The sequence below is a fragment of the Rana temporaria genome, chromosome 2 (assembly GCF_905171775.1).
Source record: "Rana temporaria chromosome 2, aRanTem1.1, whole genome shotgun sequence".
Classification (NCBI taxonomy): domain Eukaryota; kingdom Metazoa; phylum Chordata; class Amphibia; order Anura; family Ranidae; genus Rana; species Rana temporaria.
The window spans coordinates 216,429,746-216,446,062 of NC_053490.1; the positions used below are offsets into that span (position 1 = coordinate 216,429,746).

The following is a 16,317-nucleotide window of genomic DNA, read 5'->3' on the forward strand; positions in this document are numbered from 1 at the left end:
CAGACTGTGAAAATAATATTTGTGTCTTTCTCAAAATGACACAAATATGTAGATGTAGTGTTAATACTGTAGATACAAAACACAGCTTGGAGGGCCAACAATAATAGGCCTAGCCCTATATTTGTGGAATCCTGCTGTACATGATTAAATAACACTTACTGTAGAGAGGATGAAGAAGTATCTCTGCTAATTCCAAACCTGGTCATTTCAATGGCTTGTTTAAGCTCAAGCTTTTTATGCAGAGAGACAATACTTGATTTAGGCTGATGTTCTCGGATAAGCGCTTTCCGTAGAAATTTATTATCAAGTTTTTTAAATCTGGAACAAAACATACATCATGCTTTATATAGTAACAAGAAGAAAACAAATTGACACTAATAATTTACGTTAAAATATCAGAATTTTTAGTTGCACACCTTTGCAAATACATCATATTTTATTTAGCTGTAGAAAATGTGAGCAAAGGGAATTAGATACATACTACAGAAACAAAAGTTATTTTAGTGACTAAGAGTAAATTTGGATGGACTAGTCACCCATATGAATGTAGCCTAACTTTTCCTTTTACTAGAATAATAAATGTGCATATATTTGCATGAAAAAAAATATCATGGGTGCAATGCCAGGCTCCTGTAGACTATTTCTGTGTGTGCCAAGGTACAAACTTTTAGTTTAGAGCCAGGGAAATTATCAATGGGGAAAGTCAATGTGGTGATCACTGCACTCATGTTCCATTAAGAACTACAAGTCAGTCTATCATAGAGGCAAACAGGATTTAGAGTGTATTCATACATTGTGAAAGAATGATGTGGCTGTAAAGGTGGAAATTAGGGATGAGCTTCGTGTTAGAGTCAAACTCATGTTTGACTCGAACATCGTATGTTCGCTCGTTCGTCGAATTGCGAACGTTATGGGCAGTTCGCGCCAAATTCGAGTGGCGCGTCGCGGCCCATAATTCACTGCGGCATCGCAGTGCATTGCTGGCTGATGATTGGCCAAGCATGCACTATGACCCGCATGCTTTGGCCAATCACAGCACGCAAAAAACGGAGAACCATAAATGGCCAAAGCCAGGGTGGCTTTGGCCAATTATGCCTCAGGGGATTTAGTACACGCCCCACACTATATAAGGCCGCCTGGAAGTCGGCCTTGTGTAGTGTGTTGCGGCGGTGGTTAAAGATAGAGACAGAGAGAGACAGTGTCATTTCAATTGAGTTAGATAGAGCAGGCAGGCGAGTCAGTTACAGTTACAGTATGTAGAGGATATATATGCATCCCAGATGTTGTATATATATATATATATTTATACACTGTATTGAGTTCCTGTATGCTCTTCCTAATATACTGACAGGCAGGCAGGTGATTGTGCTAGCTGCAGTATTTTCACTTAGTGTACTGTGTCCTTTGCACAGTGTGCACCTAAAGCTACGTGAATACAATTGCTGGTGTTCTCATATTAATACCACAGGCAGGGATCTGCAAGTATTTCCACTTGGTGTACTGGGTCAGCTTAAGGGCAGCACACCGGCTGCATCACACCGCAGAGCTCCGCATGTGCAAGGCGCTGCTGTCTCTCCGCGTTATTCCAAAAGTTCTTTGGTGTGGGCCTTTTTCTGACACGAGTGCATCAGATCGCACTGCTGCTATTTGCAACATATGTTGCAAGCATATCTCGCGTGGCCAAAACATCAACCGCTTGGGCACCACATGCTTGACCAGACATATGTCGACCTGCCATGCAGTTCGTGGGCAAGCGTACCTCAAAGACCGACATCAAAGAACAAAACGGAGCTCTCCTTGCTCCTCATCAGCTGGGATCTCCAACCACACTATACCCTCAGTCCTCTCTGAAGCCTGCACTGATAGGACTGAAGGTGTAGAATTAGGTGTGTCACAGCCAAGTACTTGCGGGCAATCTACTATCGGTACACCGATGGCAGATTTTACCAGGCAAATTTCCCTGCCCCAGCTGCTGCAGCGCTGAAAGAAGTTTGCTCCCAGCCATTCACATGCCCAGCGATTGAATGCTAGCTTAGCTAAATTGCTAGCACTTTAATTGCTGCCTTTTCAGTTGGTAGACTCTGCCCCCTTCCATGAGTTTTTTGGAATGTGCGGTACCTCAGTGGCAGGTTCCCAAATGCCATTTTTCTCACGGAAGGCGATTCCGGCTCTCTACCGGCATGTGGAAGGCAATGTCCATGCCTCGCTGGACAGGGCAGTCAGCGGTAAGGTGCATATTACCGCTGACTCATGGTCCAGCAGGCATGGACAGGGATGTTACCTATCTTTCATGGCGCATTGGGTGTCTCTGCTGGCAGCTGGGAAGGATGCAGGACAAGGTACAGTAGTGTTGGAGGTTGTTCCGCCACCACGCCTCCAAAATGCTACTACTGGTGATTGTGATACACCTCTCTCCTCCACCCCCTCCTCTTTATGGAGAGATCTGGGGTCTTTGAGACCCAATATCTCACCTATGGCCTCCAAAGCATTCTCGGTTTGATCTGATGCTTTCACAAGTAAGTACACAGTGAAGGGATAGGCAGTGATTAAAGTGGTAGTAAACTTAAAGGTAAAGGCATAATATGCTAGTATGGAGATATTTGGAGTGATGTAACGCGTGGGGGAAGAGCCTAGTGACGTGATCAACTGACGTTCATCCGTGTGAGGAGATCACTATACTGAGGGGCTTGTAAGGCTATGTTTAAAGGCTGTATCTGAAGAGGGGATTAGTGAGTGCATCTGCTTTTTTTTTCCTTTTGAGTTATATCGCCCCGAAGCAGCAAGGCGTCCTCATATGCTGGGCCATTTGGAAGCAATTAAGCACCAGTCCACACTTATTAATCTGAAGTTTCAAGGTGTCTGCCTGTGTTTTGTTTGAAAGATCAACAACACGTCAGCCTGTGATAGCAAGTGGGTGTGGAACCCTTTTGTATTATAAGTACTACTACTTAGAACTGGACATTTGCTACACTTGAGGTTGTTTTTGCACTTATGGATCATCTCACAATTTATTTGTTTTTTATTGTGGTTTCTTATTGATACCCTCCTGAGTGTGTATATTTGGTGTCAATTCTGCACATATTGTACACATATTATCAGCAAAAGTTGATTTCAGAGCATCACTATTTTTTTCATTTTTTTTGTATCATTCTGGTTTTGTACACCTGTGTGTATGCAGCGATATCATTTGGGTATTTTTTTTTCTTTTCTTTTTTTCTTTCAAATTTAATTAATAGTTAGCGCTGTAGTACATATCTCACATAGTATGGAGATATAACGTTACGAGACAGCAACTCGTCCATCCGAAAAAAAGTCACTATTACGTAGATTGGAGTGTACAAAGTACAGTGGCTTATGCAATTTGGCAAAAAGCCTTAATCATAGCCATTGCATACTAGCACATTATGAAGGACTTACCTTGAAACAAAGCCCTCCAGCGCTGCAGAGGCTTTCATCTTCACAAAATCTTTCTTCCAGGTTCATGGGCTGTGGCTGCTTAAATGGCCGAGCAACGATGACGTCACTCGTCACATGACTGCAGCTCAGAGCTTTGAAGGAAAAACACACATATGCCGTTCCTTCAGAGCGCATGTGCCAGTGATGTCACTGGCTGTAACTCATTAGAATATTGGTGCATGTTTAGGAGCAATTCATTTAAGCAACAGGTTCAGTACAGTAAGCTTTATTATAAGCTTACCTGTAGGTAAAAATAAAAATACAGTTTACTACCACTTTAAAGCTTGCTTCTAATGTAAGTCTTTAGGGCAGCAACTGCAGATATTAGTGACTTACGCAATTTTCTTATTATTAGTCTGTGATTTGAATTCATTGCATAGCCGTCACAATAGGCTATTTTATACATTGTGCTATGCTTTCTTTTAATATAATAGTGACATATAGAAAAGGATAAATACCCACTTTTCTTTCATGTGATAGTGACCCCAGAGGCCACATATGTCTGATATTCCTGTCTTCAGGTGACCCATTAACTGTTAGGAGAAATTGTTAATAATGAGTGATCAGAATATGCAATTTGAAACATATCATTGAAAGTGTCTTCATTTTTACAGGCTTTTTCCTTTCCAACATATAAAGTTGTAATATAGGAAATCACCTACTGTCGCGCTAAAAGAATATATATTAACTATATAAACTAAATATATATTAGTTAGATGAAACATCTAGGTCTTCTCTGAGTTACAGGCAGAAATGCAGAGGTACAGTAGTGGGTGTCCTGTTCCCATACCCTGTCTACCTGGGCTCCACCCACAGCTGGAATTTATAAGAAAAATACCTCCACCCATTTCATTACTACAAGAGTAGTTTCTCTAAAAGGGAAGCTATTACTTGCTTATAATCTTTCCCTTGCCATGCCATAATGGCAACAAAGCCACCTAGTGGCAGGCAAGCTAACTGAACCTACTTACAAACCATTGCCAAGGCCATTATCAGGTTCCATTTTATGACAAAACGCATTTGATAGGGGAATAATGGCCACACTGCATCACAGGTGCCTGCATCTCCCTTATCCCCTTTCTGCACTCAGTGGGATCTGCTCAGGAGATCAGATGTGTGGGAGCTGTTGGGAGACAAGCTGTCACTTGTAAACGTAGAAGCCAGACTTTTGTGTTTACAAGTCATAATGGACTTAGGAGACAATGCCTGGCTGCACTTTCATATGATTAAAGCACAATTCATCACTCTCTTTTAAACTAAATTACATGTATTGCCATGTTATACATTTACTTAAATATAATAATGTAAAAACATGTCAAATTAAAACTCACTTACCCGAGTATGAATTTCTTGATTGACCGTTTGTTCCCTTGATATTCTTTTCACATTCAGATATCTTACCAGAGGTCCAATAGTCAGACCCTAAATTTAAATGTACATTTGCTTATCATATTTTTTTATAAAAAATTGTATCTGCATAAACTAAATGCACATTGAACAAATATTTATTTTTTTACCTTAATGAACACTGTGAAGTATATAACTACAAGGGTTGAAGTGATGAACAATTTCTTCCTTGGAAATAAGAGAATAGGCAACAAGAATACAAGTGAGAAACTACTGGCTCCCCGTAAACCGCTGTATGTAATGATTAATTGATCTTTAAAAGTGAATGGGTATGTCCGGAAACAATTTATTATTGGAAAAAGAAGAAAAACACCTGAAATGTATGAAACACAAAATTAAAAATAATCAGATGCTACGACTACTACAACTACCACTACTACTAATTGTAATTATCATTATTATTAATAACCATTATAAAAAATAAAGCAAAAAATATAAAATACACATATGCAAGGAACTTGCTAAATGCTGTGCTATGAATGTATTTTGTGATCTGCAGGGAGCAGCCTTCGGGCTGATTTACTAAAGGCAAATAGACTCTGCACTTTGCAACGTGAAGTTGCTCTAGAGCCTAGTAAACAAGCAGAAGCTCTGCTGACTTCCATCATCCAATCATGTGCAAACAAAAATGCTGTTTTTTGCTTGCAGGTGAATGGGAACTCTTTGCAAAATTAAGCTTTACCTCATCTACAAAGCTCTAGAGCAACTGCACTTTGCAAAGTGAACAGTCTATTTGCCTTTAGTAAATCAACTCCTAATGTCTCGTATTTTAATTTCCGATGAAAAAAGCCTGACTGACTTTTTCCATCGGAAATTCCGACTGTGTGTATGCCCATCAGAGTTTTTCCATCAGAAAAATTCCGAGGCATTCCATCAGAGTTTACATAGAGAACAAGGGCCAGATTCAGAAAGAACTGCGGCGGCGTAACGTATCGTCTTTAAGTTACACCGCCGCAAGTTTTCCTCGTAAGTGCCTGATTCACAAAGCACTTGAGTATAAACTTGCGGCGGAGTAACGTAAAGACGTCCGGCGCAAGCCCGCCTAATTCAAATGGGGCGTGTACCATTTAAATTAGGCGCGCTCCCGCGTCGGACGTACTGCGCATGCTCCGTTTTGAAATTCCCGCCGTGCTTTGCGCGAAGTGACGTCATTTTTTTGAACGGCGACGTGCGTAACGTACGTTCGTATTCCCGGACGTCTTACGCCAAAAAAATAATAATTTGAAATTCGACCCGGGAACGGCGGCCATACTTTAACATGGCTCGTCTAAAGTTAAGCCATGTTAAAGCAGGCTTTACTTTGCGACAGGAAAAAATTACTAGCGACGATGTAACGAACGCGAAAACCGTCGTGGATCGCCGTAAAACCTCATTTGCATACCCGACGCTGGAAAACGACGCAAACTCCACCCAGTGGCGGCCGAAGTATTGCATCCTAAGATCCGACGGTGTAAGTCAATTACACCTGTCGGATCTTAGGGCTATCTATGTGTAACTGATTCTATGAATCAGCCGCATAGATACTATCAGAGATACGACGGTGTATCAGGAGATACGCCGTCGTATCTCTTCTGTGAATCTGGCCCCATGTTCTCTTTTCCTCCAATGGAATTCCGTTGGAATTCCGATGTGAGTTTGGTCGGGCAAAAGCCAGATCGTGTGTACGAGGCATAAGAGTTCTTTTACTTTTGAGTGTGAATAAAGCTTGTTTACTGCTTTTACGAGTTTTTACAACTTCTGACTTTTTAATTTTTACAGGCTGGCAATCTACTAAGGAGCCTCTCTAATGCCTCAGGTACTAAGGAACACCAGTTTTACAGACTTCTTTTTACAGACTTTTTTTTTCTGCCTCCCTCTATGTTAGCCTACATGTTCATATGTGTTTATAGGTGTTTAGAGGCAGGAGCGTTTAGGGGCAGAAATCTGAATGTACCACAATAGTGTTCAGAGTGTTTGGGCAGAAAAATCTCCCGACGTGTGTAAATGCGCTTAAAAACTAGGCGCATTTAGTCCTTGAGTATTTGTTCATTTCAATAGCCCAAATAAATTAATATTTTGGCCAATTAAATGAATGAATGCCCAAACACTGACCTCAGGGTAAATAGAATTAGACATAAATGCATTGTTCTGTAAAAAGTAGCATGGTAATTCCCTGTTTTATATTTTCTTTTACATAGTTAAGAAATCTCCAAATTCAGTTTTTATCGTGAAGGTCCCAAAATGTAGCTATTCAGTAGTCATTACACTTATTGTATTCAGTTTATAAGAGCTTCATCTCATACACTATGTCCTTTATTTGGACATAATGGTTGGTTTACTAAAGAAAAGTAGAATGTTAATTTTGCATGGAAAATTGCACTTTGTAAGTGAATGAGGTGAGGCTCTGCTGACTTCCATCATCCAATCAAATTTATTTATTTATTTATTTATTTACCTTACACTTAATTGGGTATTGGTTGGTTAGTGAAATTGTATCACATTCAATAAGATCTAGAGAAAATTCTCTTGAAAAATGTAACTTTTCTTGTAACGTAAAGAGTTTATTCACCTTAAGTAAATTACGGTAACTCCATAATTTGACCTATATCTCATTGGCTAATTTATAAAAGGTATTACCTTATGCTTTTCATGTAAATATGATATTTATTGCATTTTGTTCTAAATCATGTTTTATTTTAGGATCTGTTGCTATTAAAATGTTGTAAAAATCTATTCATAAAAAGTTTATAACAGAATTTATCGCTCCATAAAATGTGTGCATTCTAACCCAATAAACAATGATTTCTCTTTTTGTTCTCCCTCCCTCATGCAAACTAGGAAAATTATTCACAAATTTCTACAAACTATAGTAATATACTATAGTTTTTAGGTTAAAAAAAAAAGCAACACTTCCTGCTGTCTGGCCTAGGTCATGCCCTCTGCCTGCTGATATGGCCAAATCACACTTACCCCAGGAGGCAGTGTGATACAGAGGATGCAAGTTTCGGTGTATATGCAGACACCTCACCGGTATTAGTATGTCTGTGCATGTGTGGGGAATTTCTGCACATGTGCACAGATGCTGCGGTTCGCAAATATTACATATGGTAAAAACGTATGGCATGTGCACACGTGTGCAGAAATCCCATGCACATGCAGATGAGGCACAGGTCTCTGACAGGTCCCAGATTCTTGGCAGGGCCTTTGGAAAATCTACCCACACGTTGGTTTTTTAAAGAAGAGAAAGAGGGGGAAGGGAATTGATGCGGGACTAAAGTTAAATTAAGGGCAATTGTGAGGTTCTATGACTTCTGGCGTACTGTTGTTTCTTTAACCACTTGAGATCCGCGCTATGGTCGAAAGACGTCCACAGCGCGGCTCTCAAGTGCCGGGTGGACGTCCATGGACGTCCTGCTGTTGTTGTTCCCTGTGCGCGCCGCTGGGGGCGCGCAGCAGGGAAACAACATGCCCGGCGCATCGCTCGGGAGCCGATGCGAGTGCCTGGCGGCCGCGATGTCTGCCAGGCACTCGCGATCGTCGGTAACACAGCAGGACGTGGAGCTCTGTGTGTAAACACAGAGCTCCATGTGCTGTGAGGGAGAGAGGAGACCGATCTGTGTCCCTTTACATAGGGACACAGCATCGGTCACCTCCCCCAGTCAGTCCCCTCCCCCCACACAGTAAGAACACAATGAGGGAATACATTTAACCCCTTCCTCACCCCTTAGTGTTAACCCCTTCACTGCCAGTCACATTTATACAGTAATTAGTGCATTTTTTATAGCACTGATCGCTGTATAAATGTGAATGGTCCCAAAATTGTGTCAAAAGTGTCCGATACGTCCGTCGCAATATCGCAGCCCTGACAAAAAAATCGCAAATCGCCGCCATTACTAGTAAAAAAAAAAAACATAAATCTTTCCCCCATTTCGTAGGCACTATGGGCCAAATCCTCAGCCAGGCGGCGTAACTTAACTTTCAGCAGTTAAGTTACACTGACTTAAAGTTTTTACCTAAGTGCCTGATCCACAAAGCACTTACGTAAAAATTTCAAGCCGTGTAAGTTAAGTGCCGCCGTCGTAAGGCGTTCCTCCTCTCCGGGGGGCGTTTACAATTTAAATGAGGCGCGCTCCCGCGCCGGCCGTACTGCGCATGCGTGTGACGTCATTTTCCCGACGTGCATCGCGCGAACGTAATTGACGCCGGGCGGCTTTGTGGATTGCGACGGGACACTAAAGTTGCGACGGGTGAAAAAAAGACGCGCCGGGAAAACAAATAATTATAAAAAAAAATGACAGCGTCGCTCGGCATGCATTCCTGAGAGGGAGAACTCCATGCCAATTTTCAATGAAAAAAACGGCATGGGTTCCCCCCCCAGGAGCATACCAGGCCCTTAGGTCTGTTATGGGTTGTAAGGAGACCCCCCTCCGCCGCAAAATCGACGTAGGGGGTCCCCCTACAATCCATACCAGACCCGTATCCAAAGCACGCTACCCGGCCGGCCAGGAATGGGAGTGGGGACGAGCGAGCGTCCCCCCCCCTCCTGAGCCGTGCCAGGCCGCATGCCCTCAACATGGGGGGGTTGGGTGCTCTGGGGCAGGGGGGCGCACTGCGGGCCCCCCCACCCCAGAGCACCCTGTCCCCATGTTGATGAGGACAGGACCTCTTCCCGACAACCCTTGCCATTGGTTGTCGGGGTCTGCGGGCGGAGGCTTATCGGAATCTGGGAGTCCCCTTTAATAAGGGGGCCCCCAGATACCGGCCCCCCACCCTAAGTGAATGGATATGGGGTACATCGTACCCCTATCCATTCACCTGTAGGCAAAAAGTAAAAGTTAATAAACACACAACACAAGGCTTTTTAAAATATTTTATTATTCTGCTCCGGATGCCCCCCCTGTCTTCGTTATTAGCTCAATTACCAGGGGGGGCTTCTTCTTCCGCTCTCCGGGGGTCTTCTCCGCTCTCCGGGGGGGGGTTTCTTCTTCCGCTCTCCGGGGGGGGGCTTCTCCGGACTCCGGGGGTCTTCTTCCATCTTCTCCCCTCTTCCGCTCTTGACTCGGCGAACCCCGGTTCTTCTGCAGCTCTCCGGTGCCTTCTTCTTCAGCGCTGGCTGCCTGCTATGTTTGTGTGTTAGCTCGATTTCAAACAGGCAGCCGGCGCGGTCTTCTGTGGCGTCAGGGTCTTCTGTTCCTTTCTTCCGATGTTGCCTCGTCGCCTGTTGTCGCTGTAATGATGGAAGCGTGCCTTGCATCCCATTTATATAGGCATCACCGTCCCATCATGCTCCGGCAGGTACCCACGTGGTGGGTGCCTACCCACGTGCACCCACCACGTGGGTACCTACCGGAGCATGATGGGACGGTGATGCCTATATAAATGTGATGCAAGGCGCGCTTCCATCATTACAGCGACAAGAGGCGACGAGGCAACATCGGAAGAGGGGAGAAGAACAGAAGAGAAGATGACGTCACAGAAGACCGGGCCGGCTGCCTGTTAGAAATTGAGCTAACACACAAACATAGCAGGCAGCCAGCGCTGAAGAAGAAGGCACCGGAGAGCTGCAGAAGAACCGGGGTTCGCCGAGTCAAGAGCGGAAGAGGGGAGAAGATGGAAGAAGCCCACCGGAGAGCGGAGAAGCCCCCCCCCCGGAGAGTGGAAGAAGAAACCCCCCCCGGAGAGCGGAGAAGACCCCCGGAGAGTGGAAGAAGACCCCCGGAGAGTGGAAGAAGAAGCCCCCCCTGGTAATTGAGCTAATAACGAAGACAGGGGGGGCATCCGGAGCAGAATAATAAAATATTTTAAAAAGCCTTGTGTTGTGTGTTTATTAACTTTTACTTTTTGCCTACAGGTGAATGCGCCCCCCTGCCCCAGAGCACCCAACCCCCCCATGTTGAGGGCATGCGGCCTGGCACGGCTCAGGAGGGGGGGGGGCGCTCGCTCGTCCCCACTCCCATTCCTGGCCGGCCGGGTAGCGTGCTTTGGATACGGGTCTGGTATGGATTGTAGGGGGACCCCCTACGTCGATTTTGCGGCGGAGGGGGGTCTCCTTACAACCCATAACAGACCTAAGGGCCTGGTATGCTCCTGGGGGGGAACCCATGCCGTTTTTTTCATTGAAAATTGGCATGGAGTTCTCCCTCTCAGGAATGCATGCCGAGCGACGCTGTCATTTTTTTTTATAATTATTTGTTTTCCCGGCGCGTCTTTTTTTCACCCGTCGCAACTTTAGTGTCCCGTCGCAATCCACAAAGCCGCCCGGCGTCAATTACGTTCGCGCGATGCACGTCGGGAAAATGACGTCACACGCATGCGCAGTACGGCCGGCGCGGGAGCGCGCCTCATTTAAATTGTAAACGCCCCCCGGAGAGGAGGAACGCCTTTACGACGGCGGCACTTAACTTACACGGCTTGAAATTTTTACGTAAGTGCTTTGTGGATCAGGCACTTAGGTAAAAACTTTAAGTCAGTGTAACTTAACTGCTGAAAGTTAAGTTACGCCGCCTGGCTGAGGATTTGGCCCTATAACTTTTGCGCAAACCAGTCGCTTATTGCGATTTTTTTTTTTTCTACAAAAATACGTCTAAAAATACGTATCGGCCTTAACTGAGAAAAAAAATAGTTTTTTTTTAAAAAAAATTGGGATATTTATTATAGCAACAAGTAAAAACAATATATATATTTTTTTAAATTGTCGCTCTTTTTTTGTTTATAGCGCAAAAAATAAAAACCGCAGAGGTGATCAAATACCACCAAAATAAAGCTCTATTTGTGGGGAAAAAAGGACGCCAATTTTGTTCGGGAGCCACGTCGCACGACCGTGCAATTGTCAGTTAAAGCGACGCAGTGCCGGAAGCTGAAATTTCGCCTGGGAACGAAGGGGGTTTATGTGCCCAGTAAGTAAGTGGTTAAGGAATTGGGCTACATCAGTGATAGTCCTGTTCTCAATTTAGTCATTGCTATGTATATGTCCAGGGTTGGGCACTCATATAGTCTAAAGTCAGGAATAATACTTTGAAGAGGTGCCTTGGTGCGTCAGTAGAGCTTTACATTTTCCAACAAAACTTGCACAAAACAAAAACTTTTGTTTTCAATGTTAGAAACAGTTTAATTAAATAAAACTTAAGGGAGGATTATAACTAGAGATGTAGAGAACTGTTCGCCGGCGAATAATTTGCGGCGATTTTTGAGCGTTCGCGTTCGCCGATGCACACGAACATATGCGCTGTTCGATCCGCCTCCTATTAATTATCATTGAGCAAACTTTGACCCTCTATCTCACAGTCAGCAGACACATTCCAGCCAATCAGCAGCATACCCTCCCTCCCTGACCCTCCCACTTCTCGGGCAGCATCCATTTTAGATTCATTCGGAACCTGCATTCGTAGTGAGAGGAGAGATAGTGTTGCTGCTGCTGAATTGATAGGGAAAGCTATAGCTAGACTAGTGTTTTCAGTGTCCACTCCAGTCCTGAAAGACTCATATGATCTCTGCTGTAAGGACAGCACCCCAAAAAGCCCTTTTTAGGTTTAGTATATCAGTCAGCTTTTTTTTTTCTCTGTAATCTAATTGCAGTTGCCTGCTAGGAAGGCAGCGTGTGTGTGTCAGGATCACAGCGTACACTGTGCCCAGTGCCACCCACCACTCATCTATCTTGGTGGCACAGTAGATAACATTTAAAAAATAAAAATAAAAATATTACTGCAATATAATTGTAGTCAGTTGTCTGGCTGGCAGCGTGTGTCAGGGTACAGCGTACACTGTGCCCAGTGCCACCCACCACTCATCTATCTTGGTGGCACAGTACATAACATTTAAAAAAAAAATATTACTGCAATATAATTGTAGTCAGTTTCCTGGCTGCCAGCGTGTGTCAGGGGTACAGCGTACACTGTGCCCAGTGCCACCCACCACTCATCTATCTTGGTGGCACAGTACATAACATTTAAAAACCCCCCAAAATTTACTGTAATAGAATAGTAGTCAGTTGCCAGCGTGTGTCATGCTCATAGTGTAAACTGTGCCCACTTGCCCAGTGCCACCACTCATATCTGGTGGCAAAGTATATTAAATTTAAAAAGAAAAAACACAATTTTGAATGCAATAGAATAGCAGTTAGTTGTCTGCAGGCGTGTGTCAGGCCTACAGCGTCTACTCTGCCAACTTCTGCCAGTGCACAGTGCCACTCTGTCTGGTGTCACAGTAGCTTGCATGCATAGTACAACGAAACAAATAAAAAAAAATACTGGCAGAGGCAGGCCACCCCGCAGGGGCTGTCGTGGTCGTGGTGCTGTGATTCCCTGTGGCCCTAGAATAATGCCCAGTGTTCAGAGGCCACGTACCCTGAACTCGAAAAGTTCTGAGGACATAGTTGACTGGCTAACACAGGACACCCAATCTTCTACAGCTTCCGCTCATAACCTTGACACACCATCCTCCTCCTCCTTACAGATAGGGTTAGGGCTACAGATAGGGTTAGGGTTAGGGTTACAGATAGGGTTAGGGTTACAGTTAGGGTTAGGGTTAGGGTTACAGACTGTAACCCTAACCCTAACCCTATCTGTAACCCTAACCCTGTCTGAAACCCTACCCTAACCCTATCTGTTACCCTAACCCTATCTGTAACCCTAACCCTGTCTGTAACCCTACCCTAACCCTATCTGTTACCCTAACCCTATCTGTAACCCTAACCCTATTTGTTACCCTAACCCTATCTGTTACCCTAACCCTAACCCTATCTGTAACCCTAACCCTAACCCTAAGCCTTACACTACCTGATCGATATAACATCATACTTGATGTTTTAAAGCACGTTATTCCAAACAATTTATGAATGTTAGGTGATTTATGCCCTTTATGGATTAAAAACGGACTCTGCGACAACTACGTAATTTTCCATGGGAGTTTTGCCATGGATCCCCCTCCGGCATGCCACAGTCCAGGTGTTAGTCCCCTTGAAACAACTTTTTCATCATTATTGTGGCCGGAAAGAGTCCCTGTGGGTTTTAAAATTCGCCTGCCCATTGAAGTCTATGGCGGTTCGCCCGGTTCGCACATTCGCGAACATATGCGCAAGGTCGCAATCGCCGTTTGCTAACGCAAAATTTTAGGTTCGCGACATCACTAGTTATAACCCCTTTCAGATATTTTGGCATCATCTGTGTCCCATTGGGGAGATTTACTTTCACTTCCTGTACCATAGCCAAACAGCAAGAGCAAATTAAGCTAGCGCTGCTGTCAATCACATCCAATGATGTGGCGCGCCGAGGGGCGGGGCCAAGTGATATGGCCTCTCACTGTATAACGGGAACGCGCCCGCAAGAAATCCACTCTATGCAACGGAGCTTGCATGAATGTGTGGAGTTCTTGCGGGGAGGACCAGTGTCAGCCACCGAGGGACCCCAGAAGATGTGGATCGGGGACACTCTGTGCAAAACGAGCTGCACAGTGGAGGTAAGTATACATTTCCTTTACAAACCCTTTAATTGATGGGGATTTTTCGAATGTAAATATTTATTTCAGGTGAAAAAATTTAAATTGAGGCAGATATATTTGGGAATTAAACATTATTATTAGGTAAAATATCAATTTAAATTAAAATATTTCAGGCATCATAGAAAATGAACCCTTTTGATGTGAAATATTGAAACTATTTGTATTTTCGCCCTTGCCAAAAAGTTATAAATGATGCAGTCCCATCTACTTATTTTTTTCTTATATACCGTATCTCACACTAGGACATATGGAGCTGTTTTTTTTTTTAATGCTGGGCAAGAGTAATACATAGTAAAACTTATAAAGATCATACTTAGAGCTCGCCATGTCAGGCAAAAGAGTAGAGTAAAGCAGACAAAAGCCCAGTTCCATTCATGGTTTTTTCCAACTGTGCTGACGCCCATGAAGATAAATATAAGAGTCTCGCTCACGCTGCTCAACATCTTCATAAAATATTTAATAGTTGTGCTTGAATTCTTGGAGATGTTTTCTTCCACATATTTCTTCATAGTCATTGCGCAAGCTGTCATACTGGTGAACACACAAAGATAATTACTCCATATTCATATGGAAAATGTAAGGGACCGGTCTCTAAATACTAGAATATTGATTTCTTAACCTATATATGAAACAAACTTGGCCAAGTTGCTGTTCTTATGGAATAATATTTACATTTCTTGTTGGGTTACATAGTTAAAAAGAGATTTATCAGATGTTACTATGGAAGCATTCAATGAGCAAATGTAAAATCAAAGGAGCACAACGCCATGGGTTCAATCAGAAGAAAAAGGGAAAGACTACTGTACAACATGCACATGTTTAGTCTATGGAAAATAACAATCTATACTACACAATTAAATACACATCAGTTATTATTATTTAGGTTTACCTGACAAAGCTGTACTTAGGTAAATACCAAGAACAGCATCATGAAAAAAAAAAGTTGCATGTAGTCCTTTGCAATCAGTGCTAAACTATAAAATAGCAGTTTACGTTTACCTGATGTTGTTCTTGCTTATACAGTGCCTTGAAAAAGTATTCACACCCCTTGAAATTTTTCAAATTGTGTCATGTTACAACCAAAAGCATAAATGTATTGAGATTTTACAGTACTTGTATGTGTTAGGCCCCGTACACACGACCGAGTTTCTCGGCAGAATTCAGCCAGAAACTCGATCGGAGCTGAATTCAGCCAAGAAACCCGGCGTGTGTACACTTTCGGCCGAGGAAGCCGACGAGTTCCTCGTCGAGCCAAATAGAGAACATGTTCTCTATTTCCTCGTTGTTCAATGAGGAAAGTTGGCTCGCCGAGATCCTCGGCGGCTTCACACAGAACTCGACGAGCAAAACGATGAGTTTTGCCCGTCGAGTTCCTCGGACGCGTGAACGGGGCCTTAGACCAACACAAAGTGGCACTTAATTGTGAAGTGGAAGGAAAATGATAAATGGTTTTCCAAATTCTTTACAAATAAATATCTGAAAAGTGTGGCGTGCATTTGTATTCAGCCCCCCTGAGGCAATACTTTGTAGAATCACCTTTCCCTGCATTTAAAGCTACAAGTCTTTTTGGGGATGTCTCTACCAGCTTTGCACATCTAGAGAGTGAAATATTTTCCCATTCTTTTTTGCAAAATAGCTCAAGCTCTATTAGATCCTTTCTTCAGCCTTTTGCATATACATGTATTGTAGAGCTGCAGGATTCTGGGCAAAATAAGAATCACAATTTTTTTGCTTAGAATAAAGATCACAATTGTCTCATGATTCTCGCGGCGTAAAATCTTTCACATTATACAAAAAAAAATTGTGCTAACTTTACTGTTTTTTTTATTTTATTTATTCATTAAAGTAATTTTTTTTCCAAAAATTTCATTTGAAAGACCGCTGCGCAAATACAGTGTAACATAAAATATTGCAACAACCATCATTTTCTTCTCTAGGGTCTCTACTAAAAAATATATATATATAATGTTTGGGGGTTCT

General features: G+C 43.2%; 1 protein-coding gene across 1 annotated transcript in view; it reads right to left on the bottom strand.

The window, feature by feature from the left end:
• LOC120926473 (sodium/hydrogen exchanger 4-like) overlaps nt 1-16,317 on the bottom strand; it is a 91,270-nt gene that overhangs the window by 22,451 nt on the left and 52,502 nt on the right. Inside the window, exons 4-8 of the mRNA XM_040336410.1 lie at nt 14,651-14,868; nt 4,974-5,176; nt 4,792-4,878; nt 3,919-3,989; nt 160-318 (exon numbers count right to left, since the gene is read on the bottom strand). Of these exons, the coding sequence (XP_040192344.1) occupies nt 160-318; nt 3,919-3,989; nt 4,792-4,878; nt 4,974-5,176; nt 14,651-14,868 (738 nt within the window). The remainder of the gene's footprint in view (nt 1-159; nt 319-3,918; nt 3,990-4,791; nt 4,879-4,973; nt 5,177-14,650; nt 14,869-16,317) is intronic.